An 18,586-nucleotide genomic window follows, 5' to 3' on the forward strand; every position below is an offset into this window, starting at 1 on the left:
GTATGATTCTGTGTGACAGTTCCTGCCACAGAAGATTGTATGTTCTAAAAGTGTTGAATGTTTCCTGACTTTTCTGAAATCAGATTTGTGGTTTGGTGCAATAAAATGGCCAAGGAGAAGTTTTCTATGTAAGTATTCAAAAAAAATAGAACCACCACCAATTTTTGGAAAAAAATAATTGTAGAGGGCATTGCTGATACTTCTCTCTTCCCTTTTTATTTCTAATATATGATAAGATACATGTATTGTAAGATAAGATGAACTCCATTATTACTACCTTTTTTTAAGCTGATGTACACTATGCTTCTATAGCAGTTTTTGTATGAAAATCCAAGCTTTACAGATGTGAAAGAACGTACTAAATTTCTCCACACTGCTTCAGTATGAATCTATTTCAAAATACTTAAAACTGAAAACTAGTTTGACAGATGAGAGACCTAAGACAAAAGAAATTACAGCTGTATATACGAACTAGTAAGTGGCAAGCAGTATGCTCTTCCCAGGTTGTCTTTTTGTGGGGTTTTTTTTTGTGTGTGGGTTTTTTTTTTGTTTGTTTTTCCTTCTTTAAAAGGTATGAACCTTTTAAAAGGTATGACCTTTTAAAGATGACAAAAAAATCATCTTGCCCTGGAGCCATTAACATTTAAGCAGCAGAGATACACCTTGCAAATTGGGATTTAATCCTGCATGAGGAGGCAACCTACTCTATCAACCAATGGGAAGTCGGTGTTAGACTGATTATACTTTTTTTTTTTTTTTTTTTTTTTTTTTACCTTTGCCAACAGATTAGTGCAGTGTTTGGCTTTTCTGTTTTGTTTTCCATGTGTGAGAAATCCCTCCTTGTTCTCATACTTCACGAACTCACACAATATAACCAGGACAGAAGGTTATATATGCAGAGGACAGCACTGGAAGTTCAGAAGCAGGGTTCTACCTCCCCTTCTCGAATTCTGGGGCCACAGAATGGCAGCAATGGGTAAGGACCTGTGCCACTGCTCAAGTGAACCACGTGCCCAGCTCCACGTCCACTTGAATTTTTAGTATCTCCTCAGCAGGAGCATCTATGAGCTGCTCTGCAGAGGCACTTTCCAGTTTCCCTCTGACTGGCACTGTGACCCTGTGGTTTATGAGCCTCTCATCCAGCTTTTGTATCACCTGTGAAGGTGCTGATGGCACACCCTGTCTTGGGGCCCAGATCCGATGCTTCTACTCCAGCCTTCACCCACCCCACAGTTAAAAACCAAAAGGGAGGGGAAAAGCAACTGCCCCTAATTTGATGCGGTAAAGGAATTAATTAATGAACAACCACACAGGCATTTTAGGTCATCTTTCTCGATTCCTTGAAAAATACGTGGCAACGGTAGTTACCTATTCTACATACAATCAGCTGCTTTTTTGCTTGATTTTTGGCTGTTCTGGATTTTTTTAAAGCCTCCCTTTGTTTGGCCAGTTAGTGACTGTGTGTATAGCTGAAGCTGATTGAACACCTGGGAGTCAAGCCTCAGCTGTGTGATAAACCGGTGTCAGAAATACGAAAACTAACAAAGCCTGAGTGTTAGGGAAGGTGGGTGGGAGCAAGCCTCAGGAGCGAATAAAGTACCTTGCACCTCAAGAAGTGAATTCTTCTTCCTCCTCGAGCTAAAGTAAACGTGGGCGAAGAAGGGCGAAGAGCAAGTACCACGAATTAACAGCCTACTTAGATCCTCTGAGAAGTCACTTCAGGTAAAGCAAAGCCTCGCCTCCCTCCCTCAAGGGCTTCTAAGAGAAGAGCTGGGAACACAAAGCGCGGCTCGGCGAAGCCGCCCCGCCACAAGGAGGGGGGTGACCGCGGCCAGCCGCCCGCCATGCCGCCATGGACACCGTCGTCCACCCCCGGGGGCCCTCGGGGGAGAGCCTCTGCCGGCAGGTAGGCCGGAAAACAGCGGAAAAGCCATCCTTCCCCATCCCCTCCGTCTTTCTCCCCACAGATGTGGTTTACTTCTTAACTCAGCCACGGCGCCCGCAGCAGGTAGCACCCTGCCGTAAAGCGTGCGGCCCGGCGGAGAGGGGGCTGCCGTAAAGCGACGCAAAAAGTCGCACGTCCCCCCCACCCCTCGCCGCACAGCGCACACCCCGCCGTTCGTACCCTGTCCCCGAGCCCCCGTCAGTCTGCCGGGGCTGTGGATGGCGGCGTCGGCGGGAAGCCGCTCGCTCCGGCGGGCAGGGCCGCAGCGCGCGTAGGGCCAGCGGGCAGGTGCCACCCCCCACCATGCTGGCCGCCGCTTGGCTGGGCAGGGGTTTCTGGGGGCTTCTCCGCGGCGCGGGGCGGAGGCGGCCGGGCGGCGGCGCCAGGCCTCTGGCCAGCCGGCCCGGGGTGGCGGCGGCGGAGGGGCGCGGCGGAGGGGCGGGCGGCGGCCGCTGCCATGGCAACGGCGGCGTCTTCTGCCTGGTGGCGGGCGGGGGGGCACCGGTGGGGCCGCGCGCGGCGCCCGCCCTGCGGCAGCACCAACGGCTGCTGCGCGAGCACCAGCGGCTGCTGCGCGCGCCCGCCGCCGCCTGGCGCCTCCTCAGCGACGGGGCCGGGTCCCGGTCCCGGTCCCGGTCCCGGCGAGCGGGGAGCAGCGGGGTCGGACCGCCGGAGCCCCTCCGGGAGCAACGTGTGGCCGGGCGCTACGCCGAGCTGGTATGTGACCCGGGGTGGGGGTGGGGGGTTGGGGGCTGAGCGAAGGTAGGAGGCGGGGAGCGTGGCGGCGGGGATGTCGCGCTCAGCGGGTGAGAGGACGGGGAGCGGTCCCGGTGGCAGTCAAGCCGCCTGCGGGAAAGCAGGCATGACGGCCAAGCTTCCCGGCAAACGAGGGCTTCTCGGGTCTCTCGGTGGCGATATATTTGCCTTCTGAAGGCCGAGTTAGCGTTTTGTAGTGCCTGCGTGTCTTGCGCAAACGCGAATTTACCGCGGCTTTCTGGCGAGTTCAACTTAAAAGTGCGTGTTTGGCTTGAAGAACTGTGCTACGTGCCAAGGTAGGGTTTGCCTTCCTGGCCTGAAGTTTTTGCTTTCTTGCTTTACAGTATGAAAACCCCTGGACGATCCCCAATATACTGTCAATGGCAAGAATGGGTTTGGCGCCAGTTTTAGGCTATTTGATTGTTGAAGAAAATTTCGATGTTGCACTAGGTGTCTTTGTTTTGGCTGGCGTAACGGATCTGGTATGTTTTTGTCACTTCGGAAATACTTCAGGGGTAGCGTGGGTTATGGTGATTCATTTAAGATGCGCTGAAATTTAGGCTCCAATGTGGAATGGAAATAATGGAACAGATTAGTTTTTATACTCATTGTTTTCTATAAATAGCATATTTATATTTCACAATATTGCGAAGAGAGCTCGTAGGTAGCTGAAAGGGAATTAATACTGGTGGAGTAAAGGGGATATCAAGGTTCCCTGCCCAGCCTTGGGAGGGCATTGCCCAGTCAGTGCTTTTACATCCGGTGGAGCTGTACCTGATGTGCCCATCAAGACAGTAGCTGTGTAACTTTTTAGAATAACAGTTAACATAGAATCTTAGACTGGTTTGTGTTGGGTTGGAAGGGACCTTAAAGATCATCTAATCCCAAACCCCTTGCCATGGGCAGGGACACCTCCCACTAGACCATGTTGCTCAAAGCCCCATCCAGCCTGGCCTTCCAGGGAAGGGGCATCCACAACTTCTCTGTGTAACCTGTGCCATTGTCTCACCACCCTCACACTAAAGAAGAATTTCTTCCCGAAGTCCAACCTAAATTTATCCTCTTTCAGTTTAAATCCATTACCTCTTGTCCTGTCAGTACGTGCCCTTATAAAATGTCCCTCCTCATGTTTTTTTTTCCTTTTTCCCCATTTTTTTTTTCAGTAATGAGAAGTGAATGTGTTCAGAGGCTTCCAAAATCTGGAATGTGACATTAAAAAATTGTGATAGAAATATCATCTTAGTTAAACTATGTGTATTATGTGATGTCATTAACGAAATATATTGGTAACAGTAGCATATGTAAGATATTTTAGTTTTTAATTTTCTAGCAGAGACACATAGAAACATTGAGCTTTTTTTTTTCCTAGTTGGATGGATTTATTGCACGAAACTGGGCTAATCAGAAATCAGCTTTGGGAAGTGCTCTTGATCCTCTGGCTGATAAAATTCTCATCAGTGTGCTCTATGTAAGCCTAAGTTGTGCAAATCTTATCCCAGGTGAGGAAACGTTACTTTCACGTACTAGATAATGTAAAGAAGCTAATTTTATGCAAAGTATTTCTTTTTATGTGTTGCTGGAAGGAAAACCATATATTATGAACTCTTGCTTTGCCAGTTACACTTTGCTGTTTGCTCCTATTTTAAATACTTATAACACTCCCCCAGTAGACCTCACAAAAAGTATGTGTTGCCACGTACAAAATGAACTAGTGTGTATTGCCATTTTCAAATGTGCTCTTACTCAAGCAGTAATAATCAGTAGGTATAGCAAAAACTTTCTCATAGACTGGGCTGTTACAAGACTTCAGATTAAATCCTTTCAGAAGTCGCATTAAAAATCTTGGGTCATGCATAAAATGTATTCAGAAGTTGAGAGCGGTTATCCTTGCCTCGTATTTTGTGGGGGTTTTTTTTGTTTGTTTCTACTCATGGACATGATTTTTCACTAGATCCTGTTGGCTTGGTTTTTCAGTTTCACTTACTTCCATGATAATTCTGAGGGATGTAGCGCTCATTGCTGCTGTTTTCTATGTGCGATACAAAACTCTTTCTCCACCGGTGAGTGTATAGCATGAAACAAAATTGTGAAAGCGTGTAATAATTTTATTTTTATTAAGTCTTATGTATTTCTGCAAGTACAAAAAAATGAATGAGCCTTTAACAAAATTGCAACCAAGAGATTTTAATCTTGTGATGAAAAGATGGCTGCGGTTGCTCAAAACTTGGGTGGATAGCCTAAGGTGTAATGCTGTGCTTGTTCTTTCACCAGACAGATTTGTAAGCAGAACAGTATTTCATAAAATAGGTTTCATAAAGATGAGTCAGAGCTACTGATAACTTTTTCCTGTGTATGGTGTACAATAACTCATAGGAGCGGTAGCAGTATAATTCTTCGGTGCGTCAATTGACTTGTGTATCATGCCAAGAGGTATATCAAGCAGAAAATGCTATTAATTGCCTTTTTTGTCTTCTCTTTTCTCCCCCAACAGAGGACCCTCAGTAGGTATTTTAACCCCTGTTATGCTACTGCCCAACTAAAACCAACATTCATTAGCAAGGTAAGAGTAGTAACTCAATACAAAAGGTAACTCCTTGGTACTTGGGATGGTGTGTAGTTTGGAGGGAGGTGGCTGTTTACTACTACTGCTGAGTGCAGTTTCAAAATAGTGCCTACTGATTCGGAGGCAGCTTAACTGCTGAGACTTTTCAACTATATTCTGTTAGAGCATATGCAGATTTTGAGTGTGTAAGATGCTTCATTAAAAGAGTTTTCTAAATATTTTTTCTAAATATTTCACACTTAAACCAGTAATAAAAGTGTATATTGGTATTCCTTGAATAGCACACGTCTTCATTATGGTCACGTTTCCTGTTTTGCCTTTATCAGATGAATACAGCAGTTCAGCTAATTTTGGTGGCAGCTTCTTTAGCAGCTCCTGTGTTCAATTATGTGGACAGCATATATCTGCAGACGTTATGGTAACTTACCTCTTCACCTTTTTTCAGATAATTGAATGTACTCTTAAAGAAACTGGTAGTTGGGATTAATCTAATTGTGTGGGAACAAAAAATCTGTGCCCAGATGATGTAATCAACCCCTACAGCTGAATTTTTACAATTTTGTTCTTAACTGACACAGAAGCTAGGTATTTGCTGGTATTTGATTTACTGTACAAGCAAAAGTAGTCAGATAAAACTAGTTAAATTCCAGGAATAATAGCTAAGAAACCAGTCTTCAGAATAGGCATGGTGTACACAGGCAAAGTTTAAATTCAGAATAACAGAAAGGGAGGGTTGAAGAAAGGCTGTATGGGTTCTTTGTTTGTCCATGCTGTAAATGTCCTTGATAAAGCAGTCTTGATACCAGTGAAAATAGATGGGATGTGTTTCCTCATTTTTGCTTTCTATCTTACCTGCTGTCTTGAAATCTAGGTTTCTGAAGCCTCTTTGAAAACCCTCTGAAGAAATCCAGTGATTCCTGCTAGGAAGGAAGGGAGGGATTAAATGAAAACAGGCATACAGGAGCATACCTCCTTTAATGGCAGTTCATTTCACTGCTCTTCTTGGACAGTAGCTGAATTCTAGCTGAGGTCAGGTGTCAAAAGTGCAGTTCTTTCTCCTGAGCAGTGAGGTTAGAGTTCAGAACAAAGAGGCCGAACAGCAGATAGCAGAATTACTTAGTTTAAAATAGTGGAAAATTGAGTGTTGCTTTTAGGAAAAAAGAAAAAAACAAAACTCAAAGCTTTTAAGGAACTAGGAACCTTTATCTTAACAATCGGTGTGGGGTTTTTGTTGTTTATTTATTTGCTTTGGGTTTGTTGTTTTTTTTTAAATCCTGTTGGAAAGCCAAATCTGGATCTGTGAAAAGTGCTTTCCTTGTTACTTGACTGGACCTCTGTGAGGGGAGTTGTTACGTTGTGAGGAATGGAGAAGTGCTGGATGTCTCTTACCAGGGTCCTCTGTCAACTCTCTCCAAAAACACCTGGCTGTGTGTCCAGGGGGGCAGCTGCAACAGGGCAGGATTGTTGCAGTGACTCACACCTGCACAGTGTCAGCCTTTGACACAGAGGAGCACTGCTCATTTAGAAATCTATATGGTTATTACCCAGCCTCCTGGAAAGGAAACAAAAGATGCTGAAGCCAGAACCTGGTGCTTTAGCTTTGGAATTCGGTGTAATGATAAAATTCCAGTCTCATGTGATTTGAATGCTCCCCTTTCTTACTACCAAGAAACAGTTTCTCACATCAGTCAGTTCTCAAGCAGGCGAAAGTTATGTAGGCTACAAATATACTGTATATTTTGTCTTCCCTTCTCTGAAACAAGTGCTAATATGGTAAAAATTTGGTCTAGTGTGCAACTAAACAGAAGCGTGCAACTAAGCACTGGATGTCAGTTTCTTTGTTCATGTAATCCTCCACTTAGCACTGCATTTCAGCATGTAAACTGCATTTCCGTAGGACATAGTCTATGACTGTGTACTGAAAAATAGGGAAACCATTTTAAAATAAGACTTTTCTGTGACCATACTTAGACTCAAATGACTTACAGGACCTATTTTCCCCAAAGGTGCATCACAGCTCTGACCACGGTAACCTCTGCATACAGCTATTACCATTATGGCCGAAAAACGGTTCAGGTGATAAATAACAAATGAAGTGTTCCTGAAGGGGCCAGGTCTCGGCAGTGTGGTGGTACTGCTGAAGATGGTTGTAATGCAACTTGGGTTTGGATCAAGAACTCTGTTTTTCTGCTTAAACCATGGCGTCACAATGAAGGGAAGTTTGAACATGTACTGTGTATATATAGAGACTTTTCAGTGTATTTTTGTTTAAAAATGAGGTTTACAAAAACAAATAAATAATATTCTTAAAGACACAGGTTACTGATTGCTGCCATGTGCATTCTGAATAGTTTTATACTGGTTTTGGAGTAAAAATCTGCACTTTTTACCAGCTTTTTTTTTGGCCATTTTTGTGCAAGGCACTAAAGTAGACGGAGCTCTGAGAAGAAAAAGCAAATTTATGAGAGCAAATTTAGTTTTGTACCTCAGCCTAGGTCAGTAAACCAGCATTGCTCGTTAGGACTTAATGTCATCAGCTTGCAGCAGGAGAAAGCATGTCACCAAGCAACAATATCTTCAGAAATTTAAACTGGAGCATTGGAAATTTTACTTTGTATTCCATGGTGGTGCCACTAAGCAATGAAGAGTTACTGCCCTGCTCCCTTTTCTCTTTTAATGTGAGCAACTGTGAATTGGACTCGCCTGTTAAGAGCCTCAGAAGGGTCAGCTGTGCAGTGAAGACTACCCAAATGGAGTTCATCATACTATATATTCCTTTCTAGTGATTGAAATAAACTCTCCAGGTTATTTTCAAGCTTCTAAGATGCTGTTTAATCTTAAGTACCATGGGAGAAAAAGGATGCTTCAGATATTGTTTGAATGAATGGAGAGAGTGGAAGAAACTTTTAGATACATGTGCTGTTAATTCTTCCTGTACCTCTACTTCTAGAGGTGGCTGCTGTAATACCTCTCAAGCAGGGACAACTTGCACATGTTATTTGCCTGCTGTCTGCTTAAAACAAAATACAGAATAAAGCACTAGGCAGGACAGATCATGTTGATCGTAAACTTCTATTTCTGAGCAACAGGTGATTTCTTATGTCATTAAAGAGTACAACTATGAAGGGCTTAAATGAAATCAGGTGGTTTATGATACCACTATTAGCAGAAGAAAATTTGCTGTAGACATCTCTTGAGAGCACACAGTCTCTTTTGTGACTGCATAGGCTTGTATATACAAAGCATTTTAATATTTTTTTATATTTAAACTTGTATAGAGTGGGGCACAGAGAAAACACTTGATTTTTAGTAGTACCTCTTTCTTAGCTGTCTTCATGTTTTCTGGTCTACACTGCATTTCACACAGCAAAGCCTATGGGTGTTTCCTTAAAATATCTTCAATATTTAGGAAAGTGGAGTACTTTTCTCAAAGGAATTAAGAAAGCAGAAAGTTACTATACCCAGACAGGTCATTTGTCTTTGGTGAATTTCTAACGATTGAGATTTGGTTTGGGTTTTTGGTTTTGTTTTGGGTTTTTGGGGGTTTGTTTGATTGTTTGGTGGGTTTTGGTTTTTTTTTTGTTTCGTTTTCTTTTTTTAATCAGAGATGCCTTTGAAACATTCTATGAAATCACCAGGGCATGGGAGAGCACTGGTCAACCAAAGCTCCGTGCTGCTGTGCGTCTTTACACCTGTCATTCATTGTGTTATTATTAAGTTAAATGTACAGTTCCCCGGTGACGCGTGCTTAAATATTTGTATTAAATAAAATTCATCTGGATGAGAGAGCCACGGCGTTCGCTGTTTGGTAGTTCCGATTCTCTTGTTGAGAGGACGATCCCGCTCGTCCCGGTCAAAGCTCCGTGTGCCCGCCGGGGCAGGGCGCGGGGGGTGTCCCAGTGCGGCCGCCGTACAACGAGCCGCCGCCGGCGGGCGGAGTCGGCGGTCGCTGCCTCCCCCCTTCCCTCCTCCCCCCTTCCCTCCTCCCCATCACCACCGCTTCGCCATGGCGGCTCCCGAGCAGCAGCAGCCGCCGCCGCCCGAGGGTTCTAAGCTGCTGAGCGGGCTCCTCAGCGGCATCGCCCAGACCACCTACTACGGCAACGCGGACATCACGGAGGAGCTGCTGCGCGGGCAGCTCTACCCTGAGGCGGCGCCGGAGGAGTTCCGCGCCCTGCGCGCCAAGATGGGCGGCCTCCTCCAGGTACCGGCCGGGACGGGGCTCCGCTCTAGGGGGCTGACTCTGGGGGAAGCCGTTTCGTCGGCGTCTGGGTGCCCGGCGTCCCCCTCCGCTCAAGGACGAGCCCCTTCCTGCCCGGGGGTCTCTGGCGTGGGGTTGCGGTACCGGGCACTCGTGGTGCGGGGCTGGAGGTGGTGGGACGGGGTCTCTGGCACAGCCCTGCCCTGCTCGGAAGGAGGAAGGCGTCCCTCCTCACCTTTGGCTTCATCTCTTAACTGAAGTGCCCGGTTGTATGCGAAATACAGATTTCTTACAGAAAAGCTGTGAGTTGGGAAAAGCATCACCAGTTATGAAGCAAGCTCTTTTCGATAGCAGTCGCGTTTTGCTTTCTGTGTAGGAGAGGAGAAGGTATTTTTCTCCGGAATGGAAATTTTTCGCCCTCCACTCAGAGGGAGAAGTGCAGTGTAGTTTCCAGCATCTCGGTGTAGCACAGGCAGCCTCCAGAGTGCTTGAGTGGCCGCTGCCCCCCGGTGGTCAAAGCTGCCGCTGTTTTGCGGGGCTGGTGACGCTTGGTCGGTAGGTTTGTAATACGCTCGTGTGAGGAAAATAACTAAATGCAATAGCACAGTTTTGTCTGAATTATTTTTTTTGTTCCCAAATTCAACAGTGAGCTTATCATAGTGTCTTTTTCCCTTTCTAAAGTGGCCATTTTTTAACATACAAGTACATCTGCAAGATACTTGTTTGCTATCCTTTCCCTGTCACTACACGTTATTTTTACTGCATGGGGTTTGTATTGCTGCAGAACATTCATTTTTTCCAGAACATTATTTTTTAGATTACTGTCCTCTGAAGAATGCCTAGGGTTCCCTTAGAATCATAGAATCATAGAATTGGCTGGGCTGGAAGGGACCTCAGAGATCATCAAGTCCAACCCTTGATCCACTACTGCTGCAGTTACCAGACCATGGCACTGAGTGCCACATCCAGTCTCTTTTTAAATATCTCCAGGGATGGAGAATCCACCACTTCCCTGGGCAGCCCATTCCAATGCTTGATCACCCTCTCAGTAAAGAAATTCTTTCTAATGTCCAACCTAAACCTCCCCCAGCACGACTTGAGACTGTGCCCTCTTGTCTTGCTCAGGGTTGCCTGGGAAAAGAGACCAACCCCCTCCTGGCTACACCCTCCTTTCAGGGAGTTGTAGAGAGTGATGAGGTCTCCCCTGAGCCTCCTCTTCTCCAGGCTGAACAGCCCCAGCTCCCTCAGCCTCTCCTCATAGGATCTGTGCTGGAGTCCCTTCACCAGCCTGGTTGCCCTCCTTTGGACCTGCTCCAGGACCTCAGTATCCTTCCTGAACTGAGGGACCCAGAACTGGACACAGTTAGTCTCTGTGATGAGAAGAATATCAGAAAGTTTAAAAGGAATTGGCTTTGCTTCCTTTTATCTGTATTCTTATTTGTTACAAGGTATTTATTTATTTATTTTTCTCTATATATCGGTGCTTCTGTATCAGGAGTCAGTATGTTAGTGCAAGCACACATGGTAGCCCAGAAGATGAAGAGTTAGCTGCTGCTTTAAATGTCCAAATCGTTAAGTGCAGAATCACCAGATTCACCAGAGAATGAAGCTTCATCTCTCATAACTACACTGTGGGCTGTTAGCAGCAGCCTCCCTCTTTGTGGATCAGCTAAGGGACTGCACGTGTGGAACATTCCACTTCAAGTGGCTGTTTCTTTATTGCTGCTGATGCCTGAGGACAACTGCCTTGGGTGGACAGAGCATCTGCCACGTGTTCTGCCAAAATGGGGGGGTCTAGCCACGTTCACCACATCCAATGCCACTTATTCATAAAGTTTGACAGCTGTGGTACTTGCTGGACCTCTCTGTGAGCTGACAGTTCTCTGTGAGGTTGCTGAGTAATTCAAAGGGAGGAAGAAAAAGAGAATTACCGTGAAGTTGCTGAGTTTGAATTGTCTCATAAAAAGATCTGATGAGTGTCAGAGGTGATTAAAGAAGGCAGTCAGGACTGCATAGGCAGGAGTTGAAGGGGAGAGGAAAATAAGTTGTGCTTTTTCCTCAGTAGACAGCTGTTTTGCTGGCATGCTGAAGTCAACTGAAACCAATGGCTGTTGATACACTGAGCAGTGGAGTTTCTCAACATTGGACACACTCTGCTGTATCTCTTGAGGTAATGGTGACCTGTGTTACTAGGGCCCTAGAGTCACTGAATACATCGCTAAAAGATGTTAGGAGTCTTGACATAGTCTGAAGTTCTTTCTGACAGTCTCAGCATCACTGAATTAAAAAACCCAAACAAAAGGACTTTCTGCTGTGTTATGTTCTTTTAGAAAAAGATACAGCCCACATCTTTCTTTTGTTTTGGGTTTGGTTTTTTTTTTTAATGTGCATTCTGGTTGATACTTCAACACTGCTATAGATTCCAGTTCAATTCTTGATTCACTGTTCAGTTTTATTTTTGGAATTAGATTCCTCTATAAATCCGAGTGAGCAAAATTTTATTGTGATACCTATTGTATTTGTTCTTGGGGTAATTTTGTTTTTCAGACCTGATGGTTATATTTTTTTTTTATTATTTTTTTTTCCCCTTGGTGTTTTTGACTTGCCTCCAGGAGATGGGGCTAGTAACTGGCAAACACAAGTAGTATTTTTCTATTTATTTCAATGCAATACTGCAGTATAATAACTTCAGATAAATGATAATTTCATATAAATAATCTGTTTGCAGAAATGGGTAGTTCTTTAGCCATCAGTGAAATGTGACATCTCTTCAGTCAATATGATGTATTTGAGACCAGAAGAAAAGTCAGTGCCACATCTAGTGGAAACAGCGAGAAGAACTTAGGCAAACAGAGCTAGTTCACAGATTTGGAATTTGGTGAGGATGCTGGCACTTTTTTTTTTTTTTTTTTTTTAAGCATCTATTGTTTCTTTAATGATGAAATTCAGATGATGCCCTGAAAAAACTGGAATGGGTGTTATCAACTTAATAAAGTTGAATTAAAGTCTGATTCTTGCAGGACTTGAGACTTTCTGGTTTCGTCTGTGTTCTATTTTGTTGGGGTTTTTTTCTGTTTCCTTCTCAAAGACAACTCTTATTCAAGGACTGTTGAGATGTCATGTTGGGGGCATAATGTTAATTCAGGCCCTAGAGAACACAGTTGATTAAAATTACTGGATGATTTTACTGTTGTGACACAGTCATATGCTTAGGAGAATGAAAATATGTTGAGGAAAGGGTATCACGTTCTTCTTTAAGAATAAAACCTACTAACAACTCTGGTCTTCAGGGTCCTGCCTTTGAACGTAAATTATCATCTCACTGTTAACAGGGGTGTCTTATGGTCTTCATGGCCACCACTCTTCTCCTCTCCTTATGGAAAAAATTCCTGGGAAATAACCAAAGCTTATGCAGTTCAGCACATTTCAACTTTTAAGTTTTGATCTAAGCAATGTCTAAACTCCTTTGTGCAGACACAACTTGATGTAAAGTATGCATGGGTTTTCAGGTGCTTATTTCTAGTGCATGATTTTAAGGAAGCAACACCTAAGTCCTGTGGTTACTTATGGGATCTGTCTTCTAGAGCATCCTAAAAAATCCCTTGACTTCGGTAATTTTGAGGGCCCTCTTTTTTATGACTCCCAGTATGGGGAGGAAAGGTTATTGGAATTGTGCTTTGGAAATAGAGAGGCTTAAACTTAATCTTTCCTCCCATCTACCTAGTGGAAAAATCCATTGTCTTCATTTTTCACATTACCTTGTTTTCAATTCTCTCAGCTAGCTTAGAAATCTCTGCCTCTTGCATAAACTGACTTGTCTGAAACTATCACATAGACATTTGGTTAATGAGAAGCAAAACATGAGCCAGCAGTGTGCATTTGCATCACAGAAAGTTGCACCCCAACCATATCCTGGGCCGCATCAAATGAAGCGTGGCCAGCAGGTCGAGGGAGGTGATTTTCCTCCTCTGCTCTTTTGAGATCCCACCTGGAGTACTGTGTCTTAATTCTGGAGCCCCCAGTACAGGAAGGACGTGGAGCTGTTGGAATGAGTCCAGAAAAGGGCCATGAAGGTGATCAGAGGGCTGGAGCACCTCTCCTGCTAAGACAGACTGAGAGAGTTGGGGTTGTTCAGCTTAGAGAGAAGACTGGTGAGACCCTTATTGTGGTCTTCCAGTAGCAGAAGAGGGCCTACAGGAAAGATGGGGAGGGACTTTTTAGCAAGGCCTGTTGTGATAGGAAGCACAGGGTGTAATAGTTTCCTGCTGGAAGAGGGGAGAGTTAGGTTCAACGTAAGGAAGAAATCCTTTCCTGGGAGTGTAGTGAGACACTGGCACTGGATGCCCAGGGAAGCTGTGGATGCCCCATCCCTGGAAGTGTTCAAGGCCAGGCTGGATGGAGCTCTGAGCAGCCTGGTCTAATTGAAGGTGTCCCTGCCCATGCAAGGATGTTGGAAACAGGTTATCTTTAAGGTCCTTTCCAACTAGAATTATTCTGTGATTCTGCCAAGATGTGGTGTGAGCTGTTCCCTTTTGTTTGGCAGGAGGAGGGTGTGGGGAAAATTGTCTGGGCCCTGCAAGCTGCTAAATCTTTTAAGTAGCTGGGAACTGCAACACACATACATGTTCTGAGAGTCCAGTGGAATACTTTTGGTATCTCTGTGAATTTAAATAAGGGTGGTTTTTTGTATTATATTTTATTTGCTGATAATAACAAACTTCACAAATGTTCTCCTGTGTTTACTATAACCTCTTAGTCTTCGGACACACACATCTTGTGTGCTAGTGTGCTCCACTTGAAGTGTTGCCCCTTCCTTGTCAATTGTCACATGAATTTCTGAACAAATTTATCCCAGTCATGATATAAATTCACTGAGAAAAATCTGCATGATTAAAATAACAGCAATGTTTGTCTTTTCTTTTTGTGGTTTTATTTTTACTATTTTTTTCCATCTCCCTCTGGGTGATGGAGGAAGGGGAGCAAACAAAAGAGCAGCAGAAAGCCAGAGTAACTGCTTATGCAGCCCTTTCCCTTGTGTGCAGTGATCTGCATCTGAAATTCACAAGATGGGTAACTTCTGTGTCTCCATTGATTTAGTAACTAATCACACCAAATATATTCTTCTGGGAGGTTGCCATGCTGCTTGCTAACACATAATTTAAAAGCTCAGCTCCTTTGTATGGTCAGCGTGGGAAACATGAGATGTCTTACACTGTCTTCTGTTGACTTTATAGGGAGTGTAAGCACCTGGATTGGATGAGAAGGTCACTCATTCCTGAGTGCTGAGGACATTTTTGCTCTGACACTCATCTTCTTCATGGGGTTAGAAGCAGAGAGGTGCATTGCCCATGTGACTTTGCTGCTGTAGTACTTCATGTCTTCTAAGCAGTAATCATAGATCTGGAACATTTGCTTGTATGTGCAGGTGAAGGACCTTCCTGTACCCTTCTGCATTCCACTTGTGCAAAACATGGTGCCCATAAATGTTTATCATTTTTACTGCAGCAATAAGCATCTTACTATTCCTTTTCCCCTGATTTATATATAGAATAGTCCTGGTTTTGTATTTATAAAAGATGTCATGATGATGTATTTCTTAAAGCCATTTCCTCTTCTGCCTGCAGATCTACTTAATGTGCTTTCATCATCTGACCTATCTCTAAAATGATGAATTTATATTATAGAGAAATTATTTTGACCTTATTACATTTACCTCTAGCAAAATTTACTTTAAAAAAAATATCATTTGTTTTCCAGTGTGGAATGTCTGGCAAGGTAGAACAGAGCTCTAGGAAGGATGGCCTTGGAGAACTGCACCCTTGCCATGTTCTGTTGCCAATTGTTTTTGCTCTCTGCCTTAATACTTCCCAGCTTCCTATACTGTAAGGTTTCAGAACATTGAGAAGCTGGTATGGTCAGCATTTGCAAATTCTCACCCCAGCTTTTTTGTTTGTTTGTTTGTTTTCAAAGACTTTGTAATCCTGATTAAAATACTATATTTATCTCTTTCTTACATAAGTTTAATTTACTGCGTTAGTTCCTCTTGTAATAAGTTACTTTTTAGGTGGAGTAATTCCACTCTTTTCCTTTTGGTGGCAGTAGGCTACTGGATTTACTGAACCTGATCATTTGTTGATGTGTTGAAAGTGTCCTGGTTCCCTCCTCTGCTGCAGAACAAACTAAACTGTACATTGGTTAAATGACAATAAAAATTTCGTCGTGAGGAGCCTAAATATTTTATTACATTTGATTTACATGTATTTATTCTACAAATACCGAAGGTTTCACCATCTGTAATAAATACACTGGTATGTCACTGGTAAAATACTAATCAGACTCCAAGTAAGTAATATATGAGAACCAAGAGCTTAGTATTCAACATATCAGATGCACCCAGACTCTATGTATATGCTTTATAACATTCACTAGGCCTTGCTTGTTGGTTGTTTTCACTAGAAATCATGCCTGTGTTGCTACCAGATTTTCTAATGACTGTCATGTCCCTTTTTGCTGTCATTCAGCCAAGAGGCTGATGGTGCTCTTGTTACTTGGCTCTGCAGTGCCACTGGCACGGATGGTGTATGTAGGGCCTGTCTTGCAGCTATTTTTGTGTTGTCAAAGGCTCAGCTATTTTTAGTGATTGCTTTCCCTGGTGCCTTTGGGATCGTATCTGTTGAATAGGAAACCTTTTGATCAAAATCTGATCTAAAGGCTTATGGGGAGGAAGGACTCCATGGATAAAATGACTTGTGTAAAATGCTCTGTAAAATGCACCAGCAAGCTGCGTGTGATTTGGAGGGTGGTCAGTGTTTGTTATCATGATTTGTGTGTCCCTAAAGACTGTCACTGTCCTGCCAGGAGCTGCAGTCTGTTCCCTATGAAGTTGCCATTGTTACCAAGAGAGGAGGTCCCAAAGCATTATTGCCCCTCTTTGAGATGGGAGCAACTTGCTCTTCATAAAAAGGCTCTGCCCTTAGGTGAAAAAGTCAAAGCAGAAAAAAGTTGTTGTAGGATGGCAGAAGCCTTTGCATCTTCTTCAGCAGGATTTCTGTTGACAGATAAATGACTTGAGTATTCTGATAAGGGACAAGAATTGTCTCCCCAGATACCTTGTGATTCCTCAAGTATGTGAGCTGAGTCATAAACTCTCAGTGATTTGCAGTTGTCCAGGCTTCTGCAAGACTGAGAAGCAGAACAGCCTTAGTCTGAGACTGAGATGAAATCATTGGGGAAGAGCTAATAGGAGAGACTGCCTGCTTTCTGCCATTTAGTACTGCAAATTTGCCTCCATCCACTTACTGAAAAGATAACTTAGTCTTCTCAGTTCAGGTAAAAGTAAGCAAGTCACTTGTAAAGCAGGATCAAGGAGGACTGTGTCCATATGAGGGGCTTTCTGCCCAAATGTTTGTCCTATCTTTCACTCCAGCAGCTGTGCTTATTATGAATAATTGTGTTTGTTATTGTACTGGGCAAGAATATAATACCTGCACAGAATTTTGGGAGGGAGGGAATGTCTACAATGTTATAATCAGACATACAGGAGAAAATTACTGTTATCAATTGATGTTTGCCTGAAACAACTAAATAACAATCCTAGTCTTTTTTAATTTAGTGAAACACTCCTTTTTTATAGCTCATTAATCAGAGCACAGCTTGATCACCACTTCTGCAGAGTCTGGTGCTGCAGCATCCACTTTCTCTTCTCAGTATACAAACCTAGGGCAAAGAAGAAGCAACAACCTTATTTCAGCATCATCTTAGGAGGGCAGAAAATTTAATGCTTACTTGAATTGGCACCTGCTGTATTGTGGTGGTGAAAATGTTCGTGGATATTGCCCTCAAAGCATTCTTATTGCTGCTTCCAACAGGAGTTATTTTAGATTTGAGGTATACGTATGTGCGGTCAGCTCAAATGAGGATTCGTGCAGCTGGCAGTTGTAGAAGTAATACAAAGCAGAGGGGGAAAATTCTTCAAAAGAATGAATTAGAGAGGAAGGTTGGCTGCAAGATGTAACGTGGCTGAAGAGCATTGGCAGGAGCATTAAGATCAGTGCTTCACTGTCTGGAGCAGCAACTTATTGCTCGCATGCATCTGCTAGAAGGAAAAATGTACCTGCATTGTTCTGGATTTTTTAATACTCCCTTTTTTGGTGATTTCTCCAGTTGCAAAACTTGGTATTTGTGTTGTTAAAGCCCTTCACATTTGCAATACTGTTTTCATTGCTATTGTAGTTACTGAAGAGATGTGTAAAAAAGTTGGTGTTGCTGCTGGCAGCTGCGGGATGTGGAGGTGATGGTGTGATGCTCTGCCAACAGATCTGTATGAACTGAGCTGTTTGAACAGTGGTGTGTGAGCAAGAAACCCACACTGCCACATGTCAAGCCTCTTGGTCTTCCTGCTGCTGTGTGACTACAAGTGAAAATCCTGAAGGCAGGCAGAAACAGGAGTGCTCACATCATAATAATGTTGTTCATTTAATTAGCATTTCCTGTAACTCAAGCATGAGACCTAGATGAAAGGTCATTACCTAATGAGGCAAATCCAAGACTTACTTTGTTTGGAATTATAGTGTCAATATATTATAACCGTGCCACTTCAGTGAAAAGGACTTACCTTACGTTTGATGGTTTACTTGGCCTTTTGTGTCATACTCCTTTTTTCTCTTCTTTCCTATGGAAAAAATGGTAAATTAAAAGAAGTTGGCAGGCCTGCGTCATTGATGTGTAATAGGTGTGGTAAACCCTCTTGCTCAAACCAGAAGCAAGTCTCTCTCTGTGTTTGTCCTCAATTACAGTGTTGATTATATCTCTGCAAGTAGAGATCTGGTTGCTTTGTCCCAGTTGCAGAGGTGGGGGCTGCCCGATCTGTCACATCTAGAGCAGGCAGGTCAGTGCTGGCTCTTCATTTTCATAATGACTCTGCATTACGTCTTAGTTTTATAATGCCCTATGAAAATCTGCTAATTGTGAGTTAATGGAATTCCAGAACCGCCTGCTGCTGGGAAAGTTGAATTCCCTGGTGGTTGCAGTGCTTTGTATTTTGTTGATTTCCCTTTTCCCATCCAAATGTATGGTTTGGTTTGCTGCATTTGGAGAACATCTGCCAGTAAGCAGTATTTTC

The 18,586-nt window shown here is 43.5% G+C and overlaps 2 protein-coding genes across 5 annotated transcripts in view; both read left to right on the plus strand.

The window, feature by feature from the left end:
- Positions 1 to 2,056: 2,056 nt before the first annotated feature.
- CRLS1 (cardiolipin synthase 1) lies at positions 2,057 to 9,052 on the plus strand. Of its 2 annotated transcripts, XM_071740105.1 has the most exons (7): positions 2,071 to 2,662; positions 3,046 to 3,183; positions 4,071 to 4,200; positions 4,676 to 4,761; positions 5,193 to 5,261; positions 5,591 to 5,682; positions 7,271 to 9,052. In XM_071740105.1, the coding sequence occupies exons 1-7, from the start codon at positions 2,249 to 2,251 to the stop codon at positions 7,356 to 7,358; spliced, it is 1,017 nt and encodes a 338-aa protein (XP_071596206.1). In that variant the 5' UTR covers positions 2,071 to 2,248; the 3' UTR covers positions 7,359 to 9,052. The 2 variants fall into 2 exon arrangements, with proteins under 2 accessions (XP_071596205.1, XP_071596206.1); XM_071740104.1 differs by lacking the exon at positions 5,591 to 5,682 and having other exon boundaries at positions 2,057 to 2,662.
- A 186-nt stretch (positions 9,053 to 9,238) lies between these two features.
- COMMD1 (copper metabolism domain containing 1) overlaps positions 9,239 to 18,586 on the plus strand; it is an 81,385-nt gene continuing 72,037 nt past the window's right edge. For all 3 annotated transcript variants that reach the window (XM_071740107.1, XM_071740108.1, XM_071740106.1), the window contains exon 1: positions 9,239 to 9,468. In XM_071740107.1, the coding sequence (XP_071596208.1) occupies positions 9,271 to 9,468 (198 nt within the window). In that variant the 5' untranslated portion in view covers positions 9,239 to 9,270. The remainder of the gene's footprint in view (positions 9,469 to 18,586) is intronic.

Source organism: Heliangelus exortis, chromosome 3 (genome assembly GCF_036169615.1).
Source record: "Heliangelus exortis chromosome 3, bHelExo1.hap1, whole genome shotgun sequence".
NCBI classification, from domain to species: domain Eukaryota; kingdom Metazoa; phylum Chordata; class Aves; order Apodiformes; family Trochilidae; genus Heliangelus; species Heliangelus exortis.

What these genes read in the sequence shown, in the direction of transcription:
- CRLS1 (XM_071740105.1), top strand. Translation starts at nt 2,249, where the DNA reads ATGCTGGCCGCCGCTTGGCTGGGCAGGGGTTTCTGGGGGCTTCTCCGC. An exon ending in TGGCTGGCGTAACGGATCTG is followed by an intron (nt 3,184 to 4,070) that starts GTATGTTTTTGT and finishes TTTTTTTCCTAG; the next exon opens with TTGGATGGATTTATTGCACG. An exon ending in ACAAAACTCTTTCTCCACCG is followed by an intron (nt 4,762 to 5,192) that starts GTGAGTGTATAG and finishes CTCCCCCAACAG; the next exon opens with AGGACCCTCAGTAGGTATTT.